Source organism: Carlito syrichta, unplaced genomic scaffold, assembly GCF_000164805.1.
Source record: "Carlito syrichta isolate Samal-C Ts95f unplaced genomic scaffold, Tarsius_syrichta-2.0.1 Scaffold47312, whole genome shotgun sequence".
NCBI lineage: Eukaryota > Metazoa > Chordata > Mammalia > Primates > Tarsiidae > Carlito > Carlito syrichta.
Genome location: NW_006991408.1, coordinates 604,334 through 622,508, shown reverse-complemented (window position 1 = coordinate 622,508; position 18,175 = coordinate 604,334). Strand labels below are relative to the sequence as shown.

The 18,175-nt window shown below is 37.0% G+C and overlaps 1 protein-coding gene across 2 annotated transcripts in view; it reads left to right on the top strand.

Moving 5' to 3' along the window:
- Positions 1 to 18,175, top strand: part of L3MBTL4 (L3MBTL4, histone methyl-lysine binding protein) — a 433,421-nt gene that overhangs the window by 37,184 nt on the left and 378,062 nt on the right. For both annotated transcript variants that reach the window (XM_021707570.1, XM_021707564.1), the window contains one exon: positions 13,966 to 14,020. In XM_021707570.1, the coding sequence (XP_021563245.1) occupies positions 13,966 to 14,020 (55 nt within the window). The remainder of the gene's footprint in view (positions 1 to 13,965; positions 14,021 to 18,175) is intronic.

Here is an 18,175-nt window from a genome sequence, read left to right as displayed (position 1 = left end):
TTGGTGTGTACTAAGATTGCAAGGTGACTAGGGTAGATTTGGGTGGTCATGCTTGGCAAGTCTTGATGGCAGAGCAGAGGAGGATTGTATATGATGCTGTGACCACTGGTCTTGAAGGAATGACAGCAGGGGCCACAGTTGACCTCAACTTTGTCAGAGTGTAATGAAATATTTTCGTAACACTCTTAAATAGATCTTGAGAAAATGTTTTGGGTAGGATTATTTGGGTTTCTTATTTTTCAGTAGTACTTAGTTGTTTATTGTTTTGCTGCCCTCACACAAGACTGATGTCAGTTTGCAACAGCCAGGGGAATTCGTTTGCAGATGTGGAACCACAGGAAGGTGGTACTTATAAGTCTACTTTGGATTTCTCACTTTTTGTTTTTTGTGTATGTCTTAGCAAATACTATAGAGGGGTTTAATTAAGCGACTGTAGCTATATTTTCAAGTATTTGAACAAATCAAAGTATTTCCTTCTTCTTGTGTCTGAATTCCAGTAGAGCAATGGGAAAAAATTCCACAAATTCCTTTATTTTTACAGGAATTTACAGGAAGGTTAATTTCATTTCTCTTCCGCTCATATCTCACATTGAATCAGAGCAAAAAAGGAGGTGAAAGGTAGACTTAAAACAGCAGGTGAAATTCAAATAACAGTTTGTCACTGGGGTTGCTAAATAGGATTTCGGCATTTTCCACAGTTCCTGAAACCAATATGTATCACCCTCTGGGGCACAGACATCAAATTCTTACAGAACAGGAACCGCAGGATACTCAAAAATCCTTGAGTGCTCAGGAGACTGCTGTCTGACAGTGAAGGAGAGGAAAGGGGCATTATCTGACTGTTCCAGGGTGATGAATCGAAATTGCCAAACACAAATCAGTAGTAGAAAATCCTTTGTTTTGTCCCCTTGATTGGAATTAATAGGCAGAGAAATGGAGACACTGATAAATTAGAAAACATCACTGGATCTTATAGTGAAAGCATATGATGTGTCCAGTGCCATCAGGAGGGAACAGAACATTAAGCCTTTTTGGTTATTCTCCCACCTCATAATTCTCTCTTCCAAAATGATGAATTTTAAATTGGTGAATGGAAATGTACCATGGCAAAGATGTGTTTTATGTTCCTGACACCATTATCTCCCTTGTTTCAGAATACTATTTTTTTTCCTAAAAGTTTATTTTCGGTTCTCAGAACTAAAGTTTGAAGCCTGAGAAAAAACAGTAATGTAAATTAATTTTTCTCAATTCATATTAATTTCCTTAAATGTTATGTCTGGAAGGATAAGGTAAAGTGCTCATTTAAAAAAAAATTATTCTCTGTTCATTAATAGCCATGTAGATTTATTACCGTATGAAATAATTAATTAGCCTAGACAGGAACAAAGAATGTTAAAGCTAGCAGGAACTTTGGAGAACATTTAGTCCAATTCTTTTATTTTAAGAGGAGAAAAATCAAGTGTAGAGAATGTAAGTCATTTCTTAAAAGCTAATAGCTCTTTATGGATGGGGTTGAGATTTTACCTTGGGTCACCTAGCTCCAAATTAAGCATTTTTCTTGCTCTATCTCATGATATTAAATATGTGTTTTCATTTGCAAAACTGTTCAAAATTGAGGTCTGTATATTATGAGAGAAATGTAAATTTATTCTCAAATACAAAATTATGATCTTTTGTTTACATAGGAATACATCTACATATCTATGATCTTGGTCCAACTTAGGAACATACAGATATAGGGAGCTTTGATAATTCAAATCTGAAGTGAGAGGTAAAGTTGTTTTTGTGGGAAATATTTTTTCTTTCTAGGCAGAACTTAAATGGCAAATAAAGAAGTGTGAACCAGACATCCTAATCCACTAACTGAGTGAAAGATAGCATATTATATTTTTCTTTTTATTTTTAAATGATACAGTGATTATAAAAATGCTTCAGTAGCTGTCATACGAGCACAATCAACTCTTGAATACTTTTTTTTTTGACTACTGTTTCTTGTTACTATTTCAGTTTTTTGCAGAGAGTTTTTGTTTTGAATTACATATGTAAATTTCTCATGTATTAAGGAATGAAATTGGGGTAAAGAGCTACCATAGAAAAGTAGACTCAAGGTGGGAGTTCATCATGACACTTGCAATACAACAGGGGTGGATATGATTGAGTTACCACCATCCTCACTCCCACTTCATGCCCTGGGAAAAGGTGGTGGTCTTACCACTCATAGTATGGGCCGTTTTGGCAATGATAGCTTCTGGGAGCTTGTTGGAAATCCAGAGTTTCAAATCTTACCCCAGACCTACTAAATCAAGGTCTGCATTTTAGCAAGTTTCTCAGGTGATTCATATGCACGTTAATGTGTGAGAGGCGCTGGGTTATGATACATTTTAGCAGGATGCTACTTTACTAGTTGCACAAGGATATCCATGATAGCTTTGACTGTGAAATCTGCCAGGCAAAAAAATATTCTGACCGGTCGCGTTGGCTCACGCTTATAATCCCAGCACTTTGGGAGGTCAAGGCGAGTGGGTTGCCTGAGCCTGTGGGTTCAAGACCAGCCTGGGCAACTTGGTGAGACCTCATCTCTACAATAAATCAAAAATTAGCTGGGCGTGGTGGCTACTTGGAAGACTGAGGCAGAAGGAAAACCAGAACCCAGCAGGTCAATGCTGGAGTGGCCGTGAGCCTGCCACTGTACTCCAGCCTGGGCGACAGAGTGAGACTCTGACTAAAAAAAAAAACCCAAAACACTATTCCTGAACCTTGCATTCATACCTTCACTGAGTAAATATTTGTTGATCTAGTCCTAGACCATTTTCAGGGTGAAAGATGGTTAAGACACTGTCTGCCTTTAGGACTCTCACCAATGTGAGACAGACCAATAAAACAGATGATGATAATGCAACCTGACTGACTCAATAACATACTTTTATTTCCAGGCATCAGAGGGTTATCCCTCTTAGCATAGGTGGAGGGGGAGAAGGAAGGAGGATCACAGAAAACTTCCCAAGTTGACTCACGGAAATAGGTGTTAGTCTTCTGTTGTGGCATAACAAATTACCATAAACATAGCAACTTGAAACACTCATTTATTATTACCTCACAGTTTCTGAGAAGTCCAGGATGGCATAAGTGGGTTCTCTGTCCAGGGTCTTAGGATGGATCAAAATGCCTGATGTGGAGCTCAGCACACCCTGTTCTGAGCTAATGTGGTTATTGGCAGATTGAGTTCCTCATGGCTGTGGGACTGAGGCCACTTCTCCTCACTGGCTGTGGAGCAGGGGCTGCCCTCTCTTAGAGGCTATGGCAGTTCCTTGCCATGTGGTCCTCTCACAGACCTCCTCACAGTGTGGGGTTCACATCCTCAAGACCAGCAGGAGAATCTCTTTCTCCAAGTCACATGTTGTAATGCAGTCAGGGCAGTGAGGGTCCTATCGTTTTTACCAGATGATCCAGACCAAGTCACAGATTCCACTTTACTCAGGGCGGGGGATTATATAAGAGCAGCACTCATTGGGGTTATCCTAGAACTCTTCCTACTACAAGGGACGGAGAGGAAAGGGGACAACATGACTGAGGTGTGTGTGTATGAGGGAAGCTACATTGCGAATTCAGGGGACTTTGGAGTCTGGGATAAGAAGTTTAGAGGATAAAATGGACTCACTTTTGTGATGATGCTTGCATGCTAGGAGCCTGTGGGTCATCCAGATGAAACTGTGCAGTGGATCCTTAGCTCTGCACATTTGAACTTGATAGAGGGAGATACCAATCCATTGGCCATTGTGTCTCTGAAATTGAGAGTAGAGTGGCTGCAGCTGAGTGGGCAGAGTGATATGAGTTGAGGGAGCAGGGACTGCAGGAGAGCAGCAGTGATGGTTGTGCATGGGAGAGGTGCAAGCAAGGAGCTCACAGGAGAGTCCAGGGCTGGTCAGGGAGAATGAGAGCGTGCAGCACAGTCTAGGAGGGTGACAACCTTACGAGGGAGAGGGGAGCTTGAAGTCAGCCTGTTCCTTCATTCTGTCACCAGTCAATGTTGAGCATAAGCAAAGGGCTCAAACATTGGACATTATATTTTATTTGCACCCTTAAAACTCAGACAGTTCCTGGCACAAAGCAACTCCTCAAGAGATGTTTTTTTAAATGAGGAATTGATTCAGTTAGGGTTTTACAATTTTTATTTAGTATTTCTTAAGTATTCTTCTTTCATCAGAGACTTTGGTCTTTAAGATATGTTACTTCAGTTGATAAACAGAAATAGCTAGAGTAACTTAATTTTTATTAAATATCTGGATAAAGTCTTAGCAATTTTTTTTCTTTTAAAGATGTGGTGTACAATTCAGGATTAGGTATACAAGTGGTCATCACACAAATCAAGTTAAGGCCTCCCTTTGGTCCCCACTTTGTCTGGTTTGAGACCAGGTACCCTTATTGATGTTATGTATCCCTCCCCCCAAACAGTTTCTGGCTACTGCCAATCCTTTTCCTGTAGTATTGTGCTAAACATTCAGAGAACAGGTGGAACTTCTCTGTTTCTGTGATACATCACTGAGTATTACAGACTCTAAATCCATCCAAATTGCTGCGGAGTTCACAATTTTCTTCTTCTTTATGGTTGTGTAATATTCCATTGTGTATATGTACTACATTAAAAAAAAATCCAGCCGGGCTTGGTGGCTCAGCCTGTAATCCCGCGCCTTTGGGAGGCTGAGGTGAGTGGATAGCCTGAGCCCGCGGGTTCGAGACCCGCCCAGGCAACTTGGCAGATCTCGTCTCTACAATAAATCAAAAAATCAGCCAGGCGTGGTAGCGCATGCCTGTAATTCCGGTTACTTGGAAGGCTGAGGTGGAAGGATCGCCGGAGCCCAGCAGGTCGAGACTGGAGCGGCCACTGCACTCCAGTCTGGGTGACAGAGTGAGAGTCTAACTCAAAAAAAAAAAATCCAGCACAATTTCAATGGGCAGCCCAGTTAGTTCCATGTTTTTGCTATTGTGAATAGTGCTGCAGTATACATGTGTGATCAATATCTTTTTTGTAGAGTGATTTAAGTTCCTCTGGGTATATTCCCAGAAGGTGGATTGCTGGGTCGTATGGAAGGTCAATGTCTAATTCTTTTAGAAATTGCCACAATATTTTCCAAGAGGTTGAACTAGCTTGCATTCCCACCAACAGTGTAGAAGCGTTCACTTTTCTCTGCATTCTCATCAGAACCTGTTTTTTTTGTTTTATGAATGATGGTCATTCTTACTGGAGTTAGGGGGTGTCTCAGTGTGGTTTTGATTTGCATTTTTCTGATGAATAGTGAGGCTGAGCTTTTTTCATGTGTCTTTTGGTTGCTCATATGTCTTCTTTTGAGAAGTGTCTATTCATGTCTTTTACCCACTTTTTAATGGGGCTGTTTGTTTTTTCCCTTTCAGCACATTTGAGGTCCTTATAGATCCTGGATGTTAGGGCTTTGTCAAATACTCAATTGGCAAATATTTTTTCCCATTCTGTGGGCTGTCTTCCTACTCTCTTGATGGTTTCTTTTGCTTTGCAGAAGCTTTTCAGTTTGCTGATGTCCCACTTGTCTATCTTATCTCTTATGGCATGGGCTTTTGGGGTTTTGATCAGAAATTGATTCCCTATTCTGATTTCCGTAAGGGTGTTTCCTGCATTTTCTAAGATTCTTAAAGTTTGAGGTGTTACATTTAGGTTTTTAATTCATTTGGAGTTGATTTTTCTGTATGGCTTTAGGCAGGGATCCTATTTCATTCTTCTGTGTGTAGTCAGTCAGTTTTCCCATGACCATTTACTGAATAGGTTTCCCTTTTCCCAGTGGTTGGTGGAAGTTTTGTCAAAGATGAATTGATTGAGAAATTAAGGTTTTGCTTCCAGAATTTCTATGCTGTTTCATTGACCTGTATGCCTGTTCTTGTACCAATGCCAGGCTGTTTTGATTATTGTATGTAGCCTTATAATAAAGTTTAGAGTCTGGAAGGGTGATACCTGCCACTTTGTTTCCTTTGCTAAGGATTGTTTGGCTATTCGTGGTCGCTTATGTTTCCATACTAATTTTTGTATTGTTGTTTCCAGGTCTGATAAGAATGATGTTTGTAATTTAATTGGTATTGAGATGAATCTGTAGATTGCATTTGAGAGGAGGGACATCTTAACAATGTTGATTCTTCTGATCCATGAACATGAAATTTTAAAAATTTATTTGTGTCATCTTTGAGCAGTATTTTGTAATTTTCGTTGTAAAGATCTTTGTTGTAAAGATCTAACTTCTCCGGTTAGGAAGATGCCAAAGTATTTCATTTTTTTGTGACTATTGTGAATGGGGTTGTGTTTTTTATTTGGTTCTCTGCCTGTTTGTTATTGGTGTATAAGAATGTGACTGTCTTTTGCATGTTTATTTTCTTCCCTGAGATTTTGCCAAAGACCTTTATTAGTGCAAGTAGGTTTTTGATAGATTCTCTTGGATTTTCGAGGTATAGGATCATATTGTCAGCAAAGAGGGATAACTTGACTTCCTCTTTTCCTATTTGTATAGCCCTGATTTCCTTCTCTTGTCTGATTGCTCTAGCTAAGTCTTCCAACATTATGTTGAACAGGAGGGGTGAGAGTGGGCAGCCTTGTGTTGTTCTGGTTTTTAGGGGAAATGCTTCCAATTTCTGTCCATTTAGCAATATGTTGGCTGTGGGTTTATCATAGATGGCTCTTATTATTTTAAGGTATGTTCCCTCTATGCCTAGGCGTTTAAGTGTTTTATCAAGAAGGATGCTGGATTTTATCGAAAGCTTTTTCTGTGTCTAATGATATGATCATGTGGTTCTTGTTTTTACATCAGTTGATGTATTTAATTACATTTATGAACTTGTGGATATTTAACCAGCTTTGCATCCCATGAATGGAATCTACTTGGTCATGATGGATGATTTTTTAGATGTGTTATTGGATCTGATTTTCTAGAATCTTGTTGAGTATTTTAGCATCTTTGTTCATCAAGGACATTCACCTGTAGTTCTCTTTCTTTTTTAGATCTTTACTTGGTTTGAGTATTAGTGTGATGTTAACTTCAAAAAATGATTTGGGGGATTTCTGTCTTTCTCAATTCAGTACTTTCAATAAGATTGGTATCAGCTCCTCCATATATATTTTGTAGAATGTAGAATTCTACTGGAATCTGTCTGGTCCAGGTTTTATTTTATTTTATTTTATTTTCTGTAGGTAGTTTTCTTATGACAGAGACAATTTCCTGGGATGTTATTGGTCTATTTAAGATCTCAATTTTGGCCGGGCTTGGTGGCTCAACCTGTAATCCCAGTGCTTTGGGAGGCCAAGGTAAGTGGATTGCCTGAGCTCGTGGGTACCTGCCTGGGCAACTTGGTGAGACCTCATCTCTACAATAAAAATAAAAAATTAGCCGGGCGTGGTAGTGCGCACCTGTAGTTCCAGCTACTTGGAAGGCTGAGGCAGAAGGATCACTGGAGCCCAGCAGGTTGAGGCTGCGGTGGCCGGGAGCGCATTCCAGTCTGAGTGACAGAGTGAGACATCAACTCAAAAAAAAAAAAAAAAGGATCTCAATTTCTTCTTGTTTCAACCTTGGGAGTTTCTGTGATGTCAGTAAGTCCACCATTCTATTTAGGTTATCAAGTTTGATTCCATACAGGTATGCATGGTAATCTCTGAAAATCTTTTGTATTTCTTCAGGGTCAGTTGTGACTTGATATTTTGCATTTCTGATTGTGTTTATTTGGACTTTTTCTCTCTTTTTCTTGGTCATTCTGTCTAGGGTTCCATCAACCTTGTTTATTCTTTCAAAGAATCAGGTTTTTGTTTCATTGTTTTTTTTTCTATGATATTTTTGTCTACTATGTCTCATATTTGAACTTTTACTTTGGTTATCTGGATTCTTCTGGTGAAGTTGGGGTTTTGGTGGTTTTGCCTTTCTAGTTCCCTTATGTGAATTTTTAGACTTAACTTGTGTTTTTCCTATTTTCTTGAGGTATATTTGTAGAGATATAAATTTCCCTCTTAGTAACTGCTTTCATGGCATCCCAGTGGTTTTGGTAAGATGTTTTTTTGTTTTTATTTTTTTCCAGGAATCTTTTAATTTCTGTTTTGATTCTGTGTTGATCCTGGAGTTGTTCAACATCATTTTGTTTAGTGTCCGTGTCTTTGTGAGCTTGGGGGGTATTTTGTTGGTGTTGATATTTATTTTTATTCCACTGTGGCTTGATAAGGTGCATGGCAGTATTTTAATCTTGTCAAATTGGCTTATGCTTGATTTATGGCTGAGAATGTGGTCATTCTAGGAGTACATTCCATGTGGTGATGAGTAAAATGTATATTCTGTGTTTGTTGGGTGAAGTGTCCTGTAAGTATCTATTAAGTCCATTTGGTCAAGGATCAAGTTGAGGTTCTAGATCTCTTTGTTGATTTTTTTGCCTTGATGATCTATGTAGGGTTGTTAGAGGGATATTTAAGTTCCCAGCTATAATAGTGTTAGAGTCAGTATCTTCTTTTAGTTGATGTAGTAGCTGCTTTATGAAAACTAGTGCTTCTGTGTTGGGTGCTTATATGTTTAGGATGAATATTTCTTGTTAGTGAGTCAAACCTGTTATCATTATATAGTGTCTTTTCATATCTTTTTCAATTTTTGATAGCTTAAAGGTTGTTTTGTCTGATATTAAGATCATGACTCCTGCCTTCTTTTGTAATCTGTTTGCCTGAAAGTTTGTTTTCTATTTTCTAACTTTGAGTTTGTGGGTGTCCTTTGTGGTGAGATGAGTTTCCTGGAGGTAGCCAATTATTGGGCTGTGTGTGTTTATCCAGTTTGCCATTCTTTGTGTTTTCAGTGGTGTATTTAGTTCAGTCAGGTTCAGGCTGATTATTGAAGTGTGAGGATTTGTCCTTGTGATAATGCTCTTATAAGGGTGTTTTGTTTTCGTTTAGTTTTTGAGTTCATATATATGTGTGTTTTCATTTTTGTGAGTATGCTGTGTGTTCTACTGCTTCTGTGTTTGTGATCTTGTGAAGCACATGATCTTTCCTTTGTTTCTTTTTTCTTCTGTGCACAGCACCTTTTAAAGCATCTCTTGTAGAGCTGGTCTGGAAGCAGCATATTCTGTTAGGGATTGACTGTCTGGGAAAGATTTTCATTCTCCATTGCTGATGAAACTTAGTTTGGCTGGTTAGGAAATTCATGGTTGAAATTGTTTATCTTTGAGAACATTCAAGATTGGGGTCCAATTCCTTTTGGTCTGTAGTGTTTCTCCTCTGGTAGGTTGTCTGACCTTTTTTCCTTGCTGCCTTTAGGATTTTTTCTTTTATACCTACTTTGTGTAGGTGAACTATTGTGTATCTAGGGTTTGGTCTTCTCATGAGACATCTTTCAGGGGTTCTCTGAATCTCTTGTGCTTGTATAATTATCTCTCTGGTCAGATGAGGGCAGTTTTCTTGAAAGATCTCATGGAATTTTGTTCCAGGGTGTTTTTTGTTTCTCTTTCTATTTCAGGTGTTCTAAACAAACATTGGTTTGACTTCTTGATAAAATCACACATGTCTTGGAGAGTTTCTTCTTAAGTTTTTTTTTCTGTGCTTTTAACAGATTGGGTTAATTCCATATTTTCATCTTCCAGTTCTGAGATTCTTTGTTCTGCTTGGTCATTCTGCTTCCCATGCTTGCCAGTTTGTTATTTATTTCTTGAATGGAGTTACTTATTTCTGTTATTTTAAGTACACTTTCTTTAGTCTGTCTTGCTCCATTGCAATTTCATTTAGTTTTAGCCCTTGCATTTTTTGATTTTTATTCATTCTATTCAACAATTCTCTGATCTCTGTAAGTACCTTCTTGGAGATAGCCATTGTTTGTCCTCTAGTAAATGTTGTTTCCAGCACTGACTCTTTGCTCTGGCTCTGATGGTTACTAGCAGTTTTTTGTCATTTTTTTTTCATTTGTAGCGGTTGTCTTACCTTTTCTTTAAACCTGTTGCTTAGTGGAGAATGCAGAAGCAGTCACTTCTGATATTTACTGTACTTTTGTCCTTCCTTGAGCTGGGCCTCTGGGTTTGTTTAATGATGATTTAGGTCTGGGGGGAGTTGTGCTCTTTACAGTTTTGAGCACTTATTTGGGGGTGGGGGAGGGGCTGCCGGGATACAGAACCTATTGGCAGGTCATAAAGTTTGCTATCTGGTGAATGGGCCAGCTGGGACTTGCTTTTCCTTTCTGCACAATATGACCTTACAGTGGGTACGCTTGCATAGTTACTGAGTCCAAGACAACATATAAGAGAGAAAAGAGGTGAGAAAGGAAAAGAAGGAGAAATAAAGAAAAAGAAGAAAGGAAAAAAAAAAGAAGAAGAAGAAAGAAAGAAAGAAAGAAAGAAAGAAGAAAGAGAAATAGAAGGAGGAAAGAAAAGAGAAAACCAACCAGAGTGGAGGGTGGATTGTCTGGGGTTCCACATCTGCTGTTACCCACAGGGCTTATACACCAGTGGCAATGTTCTCTGAGGTTGCGAAGAACAGCCTCAGTGCAACTCAGAGATCAGTGCCTTGTCTCAAAATGCAGGTCTGCTGTTCTGCAAAGGTGCCCTAGAACACTTCTCTGCTCAGGCATTAGAGAGTCTGCTTGGTTTCTCTGCCAGCTGTTGTTCCTTCCATAAATGGGGTCAATAGCTCCCTCCACAGCAGTTACCATAGTCTTTGGATCTCAGGATCCGGTGGCAAGGCTCTGGAGTCCAATCCAGGCTTGGAGTGGCTTCTCCCTGTTGTTTCCTCAGGTTTCAGCCTCAAGCTCCCTCACTGCACTACTTCCATGGCCCTCGGCATTTAGCCCAGCACTGTGGTGTTGGGGTTGGCAATCACTTCAGCAGTTCTTCCCAGGAAAAGTTCTGCTGATTTTAGAAGATGGCACTCAACTTCTGCACTCTGGGAATTGCTAGGATTCAAGCAGAGCAGCTGTGGCACCAGCAGCTTCACCAGAAGGGCCCTGGCCACTTGCGCTCGAGTCCCCACTCAGCCAGCCTCTCACACTCCCACTTACACACAGAGACACATGCAGAATCGTCCATACTATTACTCACATACACAGGGACTCATGCAGTCTGACTGGCTATTCCACTATCTTCCCAGAAAATTTTTAGCAGTTTGAAATCTGGCAAAATAACTGTGATAGCTGCCATTGCTTAAAACTTGCCCTGTGTCATATGCTGTAATGAGGACTTTACTTGTAGGTCTCCCATCCTTAACACAATCCTGCCAAGAAGTTATGATTATCTCAAAGTCACAGATTAGGAAACTGAGGCTCATGGAGATTAAATCACTTGCCCAGTGTCACAGCTAGTAAGGGGTGGCCCTGGGAGTTGAAACTTCAGCTGACTCTACAACTTGCAAGAAACAGGATTTTTATTGTGTATAAAATATTAAATAACCAGGAAGCTTATTAAAACATGGCTACCACAGTTAAAACAGTGTGGTATAGCAGATGGATGGACACATAGACTAGAGAAACAGAGTAGAAAGCCAGAAGTAAGATCGGATACCCTTGGGAGATTATCATATAACACGCATATCTTTGGTGTTGAGAAAGAGGACTGTTCAGTAAGAGGTGTGGGACAGAGAAGTCAGTAGCCACTGGGGCAGAAACACTGTGGCCGACTCACACCATGTCCTGGTACAGATTTCAGATTCATCACGTGTTTAAACCTAATAAATGAATGTAAGTGTAATGGCAGAAACAAGGAAGTTTTTATAATCTGGGATTGGAGAAGGCTTTTTTTAGCTATTACTCAAATCTAGAAGCCATGAAAGAAAAGCTTGATAATTTCTTAAAACACCCAAACAAACAAATAACAGAAACTCTGCATATTAAAAAAATACCATAGCAAAGTGAAAAGAGAAAGGACAAACTGAGAATAAATAAATAAATAATGCATATCTCTTTGTAGACAAAGACGAATCTTCCTAATTTATCAAGATCAAAATATGAGTAATCATTGCAGCAGTGAAATGAACCAAGGATATAAAGAATAGACTTCTTTGTTCATCTGATATAAAACTGTGCAGCTATGAAGAAAGAGCAAGAATATTCTCTGTTACCTCATAGAGAAAGACCTCTGAGGAATTTTGTTAAGTGAAAAGAGAGATAGAAAACAGTATTTTGATGTGCTACCCTTGGTGTGCAAAGATAAATTTAACAATAGACAGTTTTTTTGTCTATTTATAGAGGAAACTTTAAAAGGATATATTAGAAAGTCACAAGTCACACAGTGATTATTGGGTAGGGATGTTGTGGATTGGCGTGATTGTCTAGCACAGGTAGAAAAGGCTTCACTGTATTATCTGTATGAATTTCACTGTTCTTCTATCTCTCTAGGTACAGTATATATCTTGAATCATATGAATTAAAAAACAAAATATATTAATAAAATAAATACATTTATTTATTTATCCATATATATGGATCTCAAGCTAAGGCATCTCAAGACCTCTGTCACTGTCAGTTATATATGACCATATAGAAGATTGACAACCCGCTGCAGTCATCATCAAACTCATTTGCTTGGTTGTGTCATCAATAGAGAAACTTTAATTGCATACAAGCGGATTTATTACTACATACATTGTGCTTTATACCTTAAAGTCATAAACTAAAACAGAAAATAAATAAAAACCCATAAAAGTGAAATTAATAATATTTTAACAGTTAGAAACTAGTTAGCTCTAACTAAAATATTAGTTAATATTAGTTAAGCATGACTTAAAAGAAATAGCTGGTTTAGAGATTTTTTATATTATTATCTGCATTTTTTAAAAAAGACTTTCTTTTATTTGTTGTCATAGCTAGTTTGACCAAGCATCTTCAATTGCCTAGGACTGAGGAGTTACCCAGATGTGGGGCTTTCAGTTCTATGGCTAGGTCAGTCCTGCGCAGACTGGGATTGTCAGGTATACTTGTCATAACAGAAAAAGATATATCTCAAAACTGTTTAGGAATAAATTGAAAAAATCCGAATTGGCCAACCTTACTAAATCGTGATGCAGTTATGGAAAGGATATTGTGTAATTCAGCTGCTAAATGTTTATATTCTCTGGTGACAATTAGTTGTTCTTAGAAACTACTCAAGAGTCCTGCATATTTATATTTCCAAAAGTAAGTTCAAAGCTCATTTGAAACCATTCATTTGGAAGATTTTACAATTGGGAAATTCTGTTCCCAATTTTTAAGTGCACAATTATTATGAATTTTTAATAGATGGCATACATTGTTTATGGCCACAAATTATGTAAATAAAACACATATCTGGATACCCATTTTCAAAATGCTCTTTTCTATTGTATCTTTCAAAAAAGGAAGTCACTTTCTTAGCCTTTGTTGACGGTAAATTTCACTTCAAGAGTTGCATTAGCTGCACCATGGAGAGACCGTGCTATCTTGTTTATTGCTTGTGCTTGTATTGTTCATCATATTCAATCTATAATTTTCTTTGTAGTTATCTTTTAAGTCACTTGTCCATTGTATGAAGGCTAGTTAGGTTAAAAGTAGATAAAGTCATCTTAACTGAGCACTTATAAACTGTAGTAGACCCCAGTAGGCTGAAAGCAAAAAGAAGTTGGAGTGCTTGTTTTTTTGGTGTGGAAGGAGCCACTTCTGTCAGCCACTCCTGTGGGACTGTCAGGCCCAGGGATCCAGTTAGGGTAGGCACCTTTGTCAACCTCAATATTAACTGGTATTGAAGATGACGCTCTCCTGCTTTTTAGCCAAAAAACAAGACAGCAATAAAGGATTTTTCCCACGTCCAAATGGATCAAGTGAGCTCCTACTGGGTACCCACCTGAAAGTGCTGGGTATTGTCCCCCTCAGTGACAGGGATCTTCATGGCTTTGCTTCTTGCAAATAGAAACATTAGTTTTCAGTGTTTCAAACAATTATCCAGAAATATGGCCTAAACCTTGTTTTTTATTTTTTTTTATTTTTTTTATTTTAGGAGCAAGCCGAAGAAGAAAAGAAGCCCAGGGATTGTATGACCCCTTTAAGTCCTGGTAATGATTGTCATTCTCAATAGTTTTAGTTCACAGTGAAAAACTTATAAGTGAATTTTTTATTAGATTGCCTTAGTTGTTTTAGATTTATCAATTTATGTATACAATTATAGTATCTACCATTTATTAATGGTGTGTTACATACTCGTCTGTAGACTTTAACAGTGTTATCTAAGATTTTCAAATATCAAAAAAGTCCAAAGCTCTTATTATCTCATTTGCCTTTTTAAAAAGCTTTAGTAAAACAACTTATTTGTAAACTTTGTGAACAATAAAGAAAGGCTGCTTAGTGTTTCAGTAATTCTTTGTTTAATCTTTTTCCAGATTGGTTTGATCTTCCAATGATTGTATTCATGCTCTCCCATTAAAGCCATGTTTTAGAGGAGATTGTACATTTGCACTAAAATGACTATTCTTCATTATGGTTACTAGTCAATCAATAGATTTTACATAATAACCTTTCAGTATTCAACTATCTGATGCTTTAAATTGAAACCAGCAAATTAAGATGCTGTTTCCTTGGGATACATAATCCACATATTGGGTGTTTATGACTATACAAGCAGACAGCAGTTAATTTTTCTGTAAAATGTGGTGGAGTGTCCAATATGTATACTATTCTCAATGGAAGGAAGCACGTACATTTAATAATGCACCTCTAACTTTTAAAGTACCTTAAATATTTTTTGAATATGCTTTTAAAGAAAGTTGTTTATTTATTTCTAAGTAATAGAAACAACTAAAAATACCTTGAAAAAAAGACAAATAAGAATTGAGATTTTTAAAAAAGACTATTTTAGTCTTAGTCTTGGACATACTATTGAGAATTTGTGATTCTCCACCTAAATGATTTTAAGGGTAAATGTTTTTTGTTCTAAGCAAAATGTGCTGCTTTAAATTTCTTCTCTTGCTGCCTCTCCAGACCTATCATGTTCTTCGCTGAAAAATTAAAATGCAATGCAGTAGTTTGATAATTATGTAACTTGATGTTCAGCTCCATCGAAATATACTTCAGTTGTGTAACATGGATTTTAGAAATAAATTTGAACTGTACCTGGCCCTAACAGCAGGGTTTTTTTTAAAGCAGGTTTTTCTTCTCAGAGAGAAGTTGTGATTTATGATGTTGTTGTTTCTCCCCTGCAGCTATATTTTCACACTAATGTAAATTGTTTGAGGTTCTCTTAGTCTGTGGTTGAAACATGTACTCTAGAAAAAGAAAAGCAGACTTAGGTCAACAATTTTAAAATGTTCAGTCCCTCAAGCTAAGATTCTTTGCTACTTCTGTATTTACAGTTTTATTATTGCCAGGTATATGTTTATCTTAAATAGCTTTTCAGTTTTAGTAGAAAGCAACTTTTTGCAGTGTTCTTTCTTTGCTGGACTTGTTTTATAGTTTAATGATGCATTCTCAAAAGTTTTACACTGTGTCTTATTTTTCTTCAAATATGATATTTCTATTATTCCTGTTTTCGCCAGCTATAGACTAATAATTGTTTAGAAAAGGGATGAGATTTGGTTTGTGTATGTAGATGCTACAAACTGCTAGTTGTAATAATGCAAATTGGATTATTTGAGGACTCTGAGGTAGTTTATATTTTTACCACTTTCTGTGAGATGAAGGAAATAATTTCTCAAGTTGCCTATTGTCTTAGCATAACAATGGGGATTTTTCTCTTATAGTTTGTAGAAATAGTTTATTCTTTTCTTGAGACTGCTTACAAAAGAGATTTAGTCACCTCATATCTTAAAAATAATAACAAAACCTCTACAAAATTGTGTATGTGCACATATATTTACATGTGAACAGAAAATTGTTTTGAAAAATAATCAGTTTTTAGTAGTGACTTTACATCAAGCATGTGTTTCTTTGGAAATCATTAAAAAATAATTTATTGAATGACCAATCTGTGCCACTAACATTGAAGCCAGTGTTACAAATGGAAGCTATGAAAAGTCATTTGACTTATTTGAGGTGAATAACTATTTAGTGGGATTTGAACCCACATACAGCAAGTTCTAAAGCCTGTGCTCTTTTTATCTTACCTCTATGTTCTTTTACATTAATATTCTCTTTTCTTTGTTGATATTAATGCAAAAGTAGAGAAAACTGGAATCTTGCTTAGAAATGGGATGGGAAAAATAACAGCTAGTAATTAAAGTATTAATGATGTCTACTACAACCTCCTTGGGGACTGGCCTAACTGGATTTTCCCTGACATAGTCATGCCCTGAGATTAATTTTTTGGTTCTTTTGGAAACTCTCTGAAATAAATTAATCCTAGTAATTCCAAAAATGTATCAACTGTCTTAGATACCTCTAAGAGAAAGCTTATCTCAGTAAGTATTATTTCCTAATGATTATTTATGATTAAAGTCAGTCACTGTGTAATCCCAGACCTATATGCCTTTATATTTGAAGTCTCTAAAATAAAAACATCCAGGTGAGGTGACCTCATCTGTCCATCGACCAATTATGTACCCAATCCCGACTTGTATCCTACATCTTTAAAAATTAAAAAAATAAAAATAAAAACAGCAGATTTCTTCAGCTGAATAAGTGATCTGGCTTCTCCTAAATTGATAAGTGCTTTTTAAAAATGAATACAATGAATACTAATATTTATTTGGTTGGAATGCGTGAGGATTTTATGAACATAAAAGCAACATTAGAAATTGTAAAGGAAAATTATATATATATATGTATATCCAAATTAAACTCTGTACATTAAAGAACATCATGATACGATTAAAAAGAAAATAACAAGTTGGAAAGTATACTTCATAACGGTAGTGAACAAAAAAGATCCAGACTAGATAAAGGAATTAGATAAGCAGATACACAATAAGCAGATACACTAAAAACTCAGTCCAAAAGCAGGTAAAGAACATGAAAAGGCAATTCAGCAAATAAGTCAAAATAACTAAAAATTAATATATTAAAAATATTCACTCTGACTAGAATGCAAAAAAATACAAATTTAAAAGTAGTGATGGCACTTTGTAACTTAATGAATGAAGAACTAAAAACACAAATTTAAAAGTAGTGATGGCACTTTCTAACTTAATGAATGAAGAACGATTTAGTTCTTCATTCATTAAGTTACAAAGTGCCATCACTACTTTTAAATGTTTGTATTTAGTTCTTCAGTTTAGTAAAACTGCTGATACCCCTTGCTGGTGGGGTGGGAAAGACTGGCTCTTGGTACTTTGCTACTAGGAGTAGAATCTGGTTCTATCATTTAGAGGATAATATTTATCAAAGGTGTTAAATAAACATTTTCTTCAACTCCACGTTTTGAAATTTCTCCTAATGAAATTAGCATGTACAGTCTACTATGCATATGATAGTCACTGTGACACTATTTATAAATAATGAGAAGTTGGACATAATCTAAATAGTAAAACATTCTTCACAATTATATAGTTAGTTAAATGCTTTTGAAGAAATTTAAATTATATGAAAGGAAAAGCTTATTGTAAAATATTAAGTGGAACCCCTCCACCCCCAGGAATTGGTTTGAATGATGGCTAAAAAAAAGTATTTATAGGTTAAAAAAAGATTTTAACAACTGTTATCTCTAAGTTGTGAGATGGAAAGTATATTTTCTATAGTTTCCAAGCTTTTTTGCCATTCGTATGTAACCATGTTACAGTCAGACAAATGTTACTGAAATTACTGAAATAAAAACTTTAATTTGTGGAATAGAGAGTATTGTTGTCATATTGGTTCTTAGATTCTTCTTTTTTTAAGTTAAAAAAAATTTTTTTTTTTCGAGTCGCAGTCTTACTCTGTCACCCAGGTTGGAGTGCTGTGGCACACTCATGGCCACTGTAGCCTTGACCTCCTGGGCTCAGGCGGTACTTCCACTTCAGCCTTCCAAGTAGCTGGAACTACAGATGTGTGCAACCATTTATTTATTGTGGAGACGAGGTCTCGCCAAGTTGCCCAGGCTGGTCTCAAACCCCTGGGCTCAGGCAATCCTCTCACCTCCACTTCCGAAAGTGCTGGGATTACAGCTGTGAGCCACTGCGTCCGGCAAAGTAAATTTTTTATTTTGGAAAGCTTTTAGAATTACAGAAAAGTTGCAAATATGGTACAGACACAGTCCTCAATACTCATCACTCAGTTTCTCCTAACATTAACATCTTATAGGA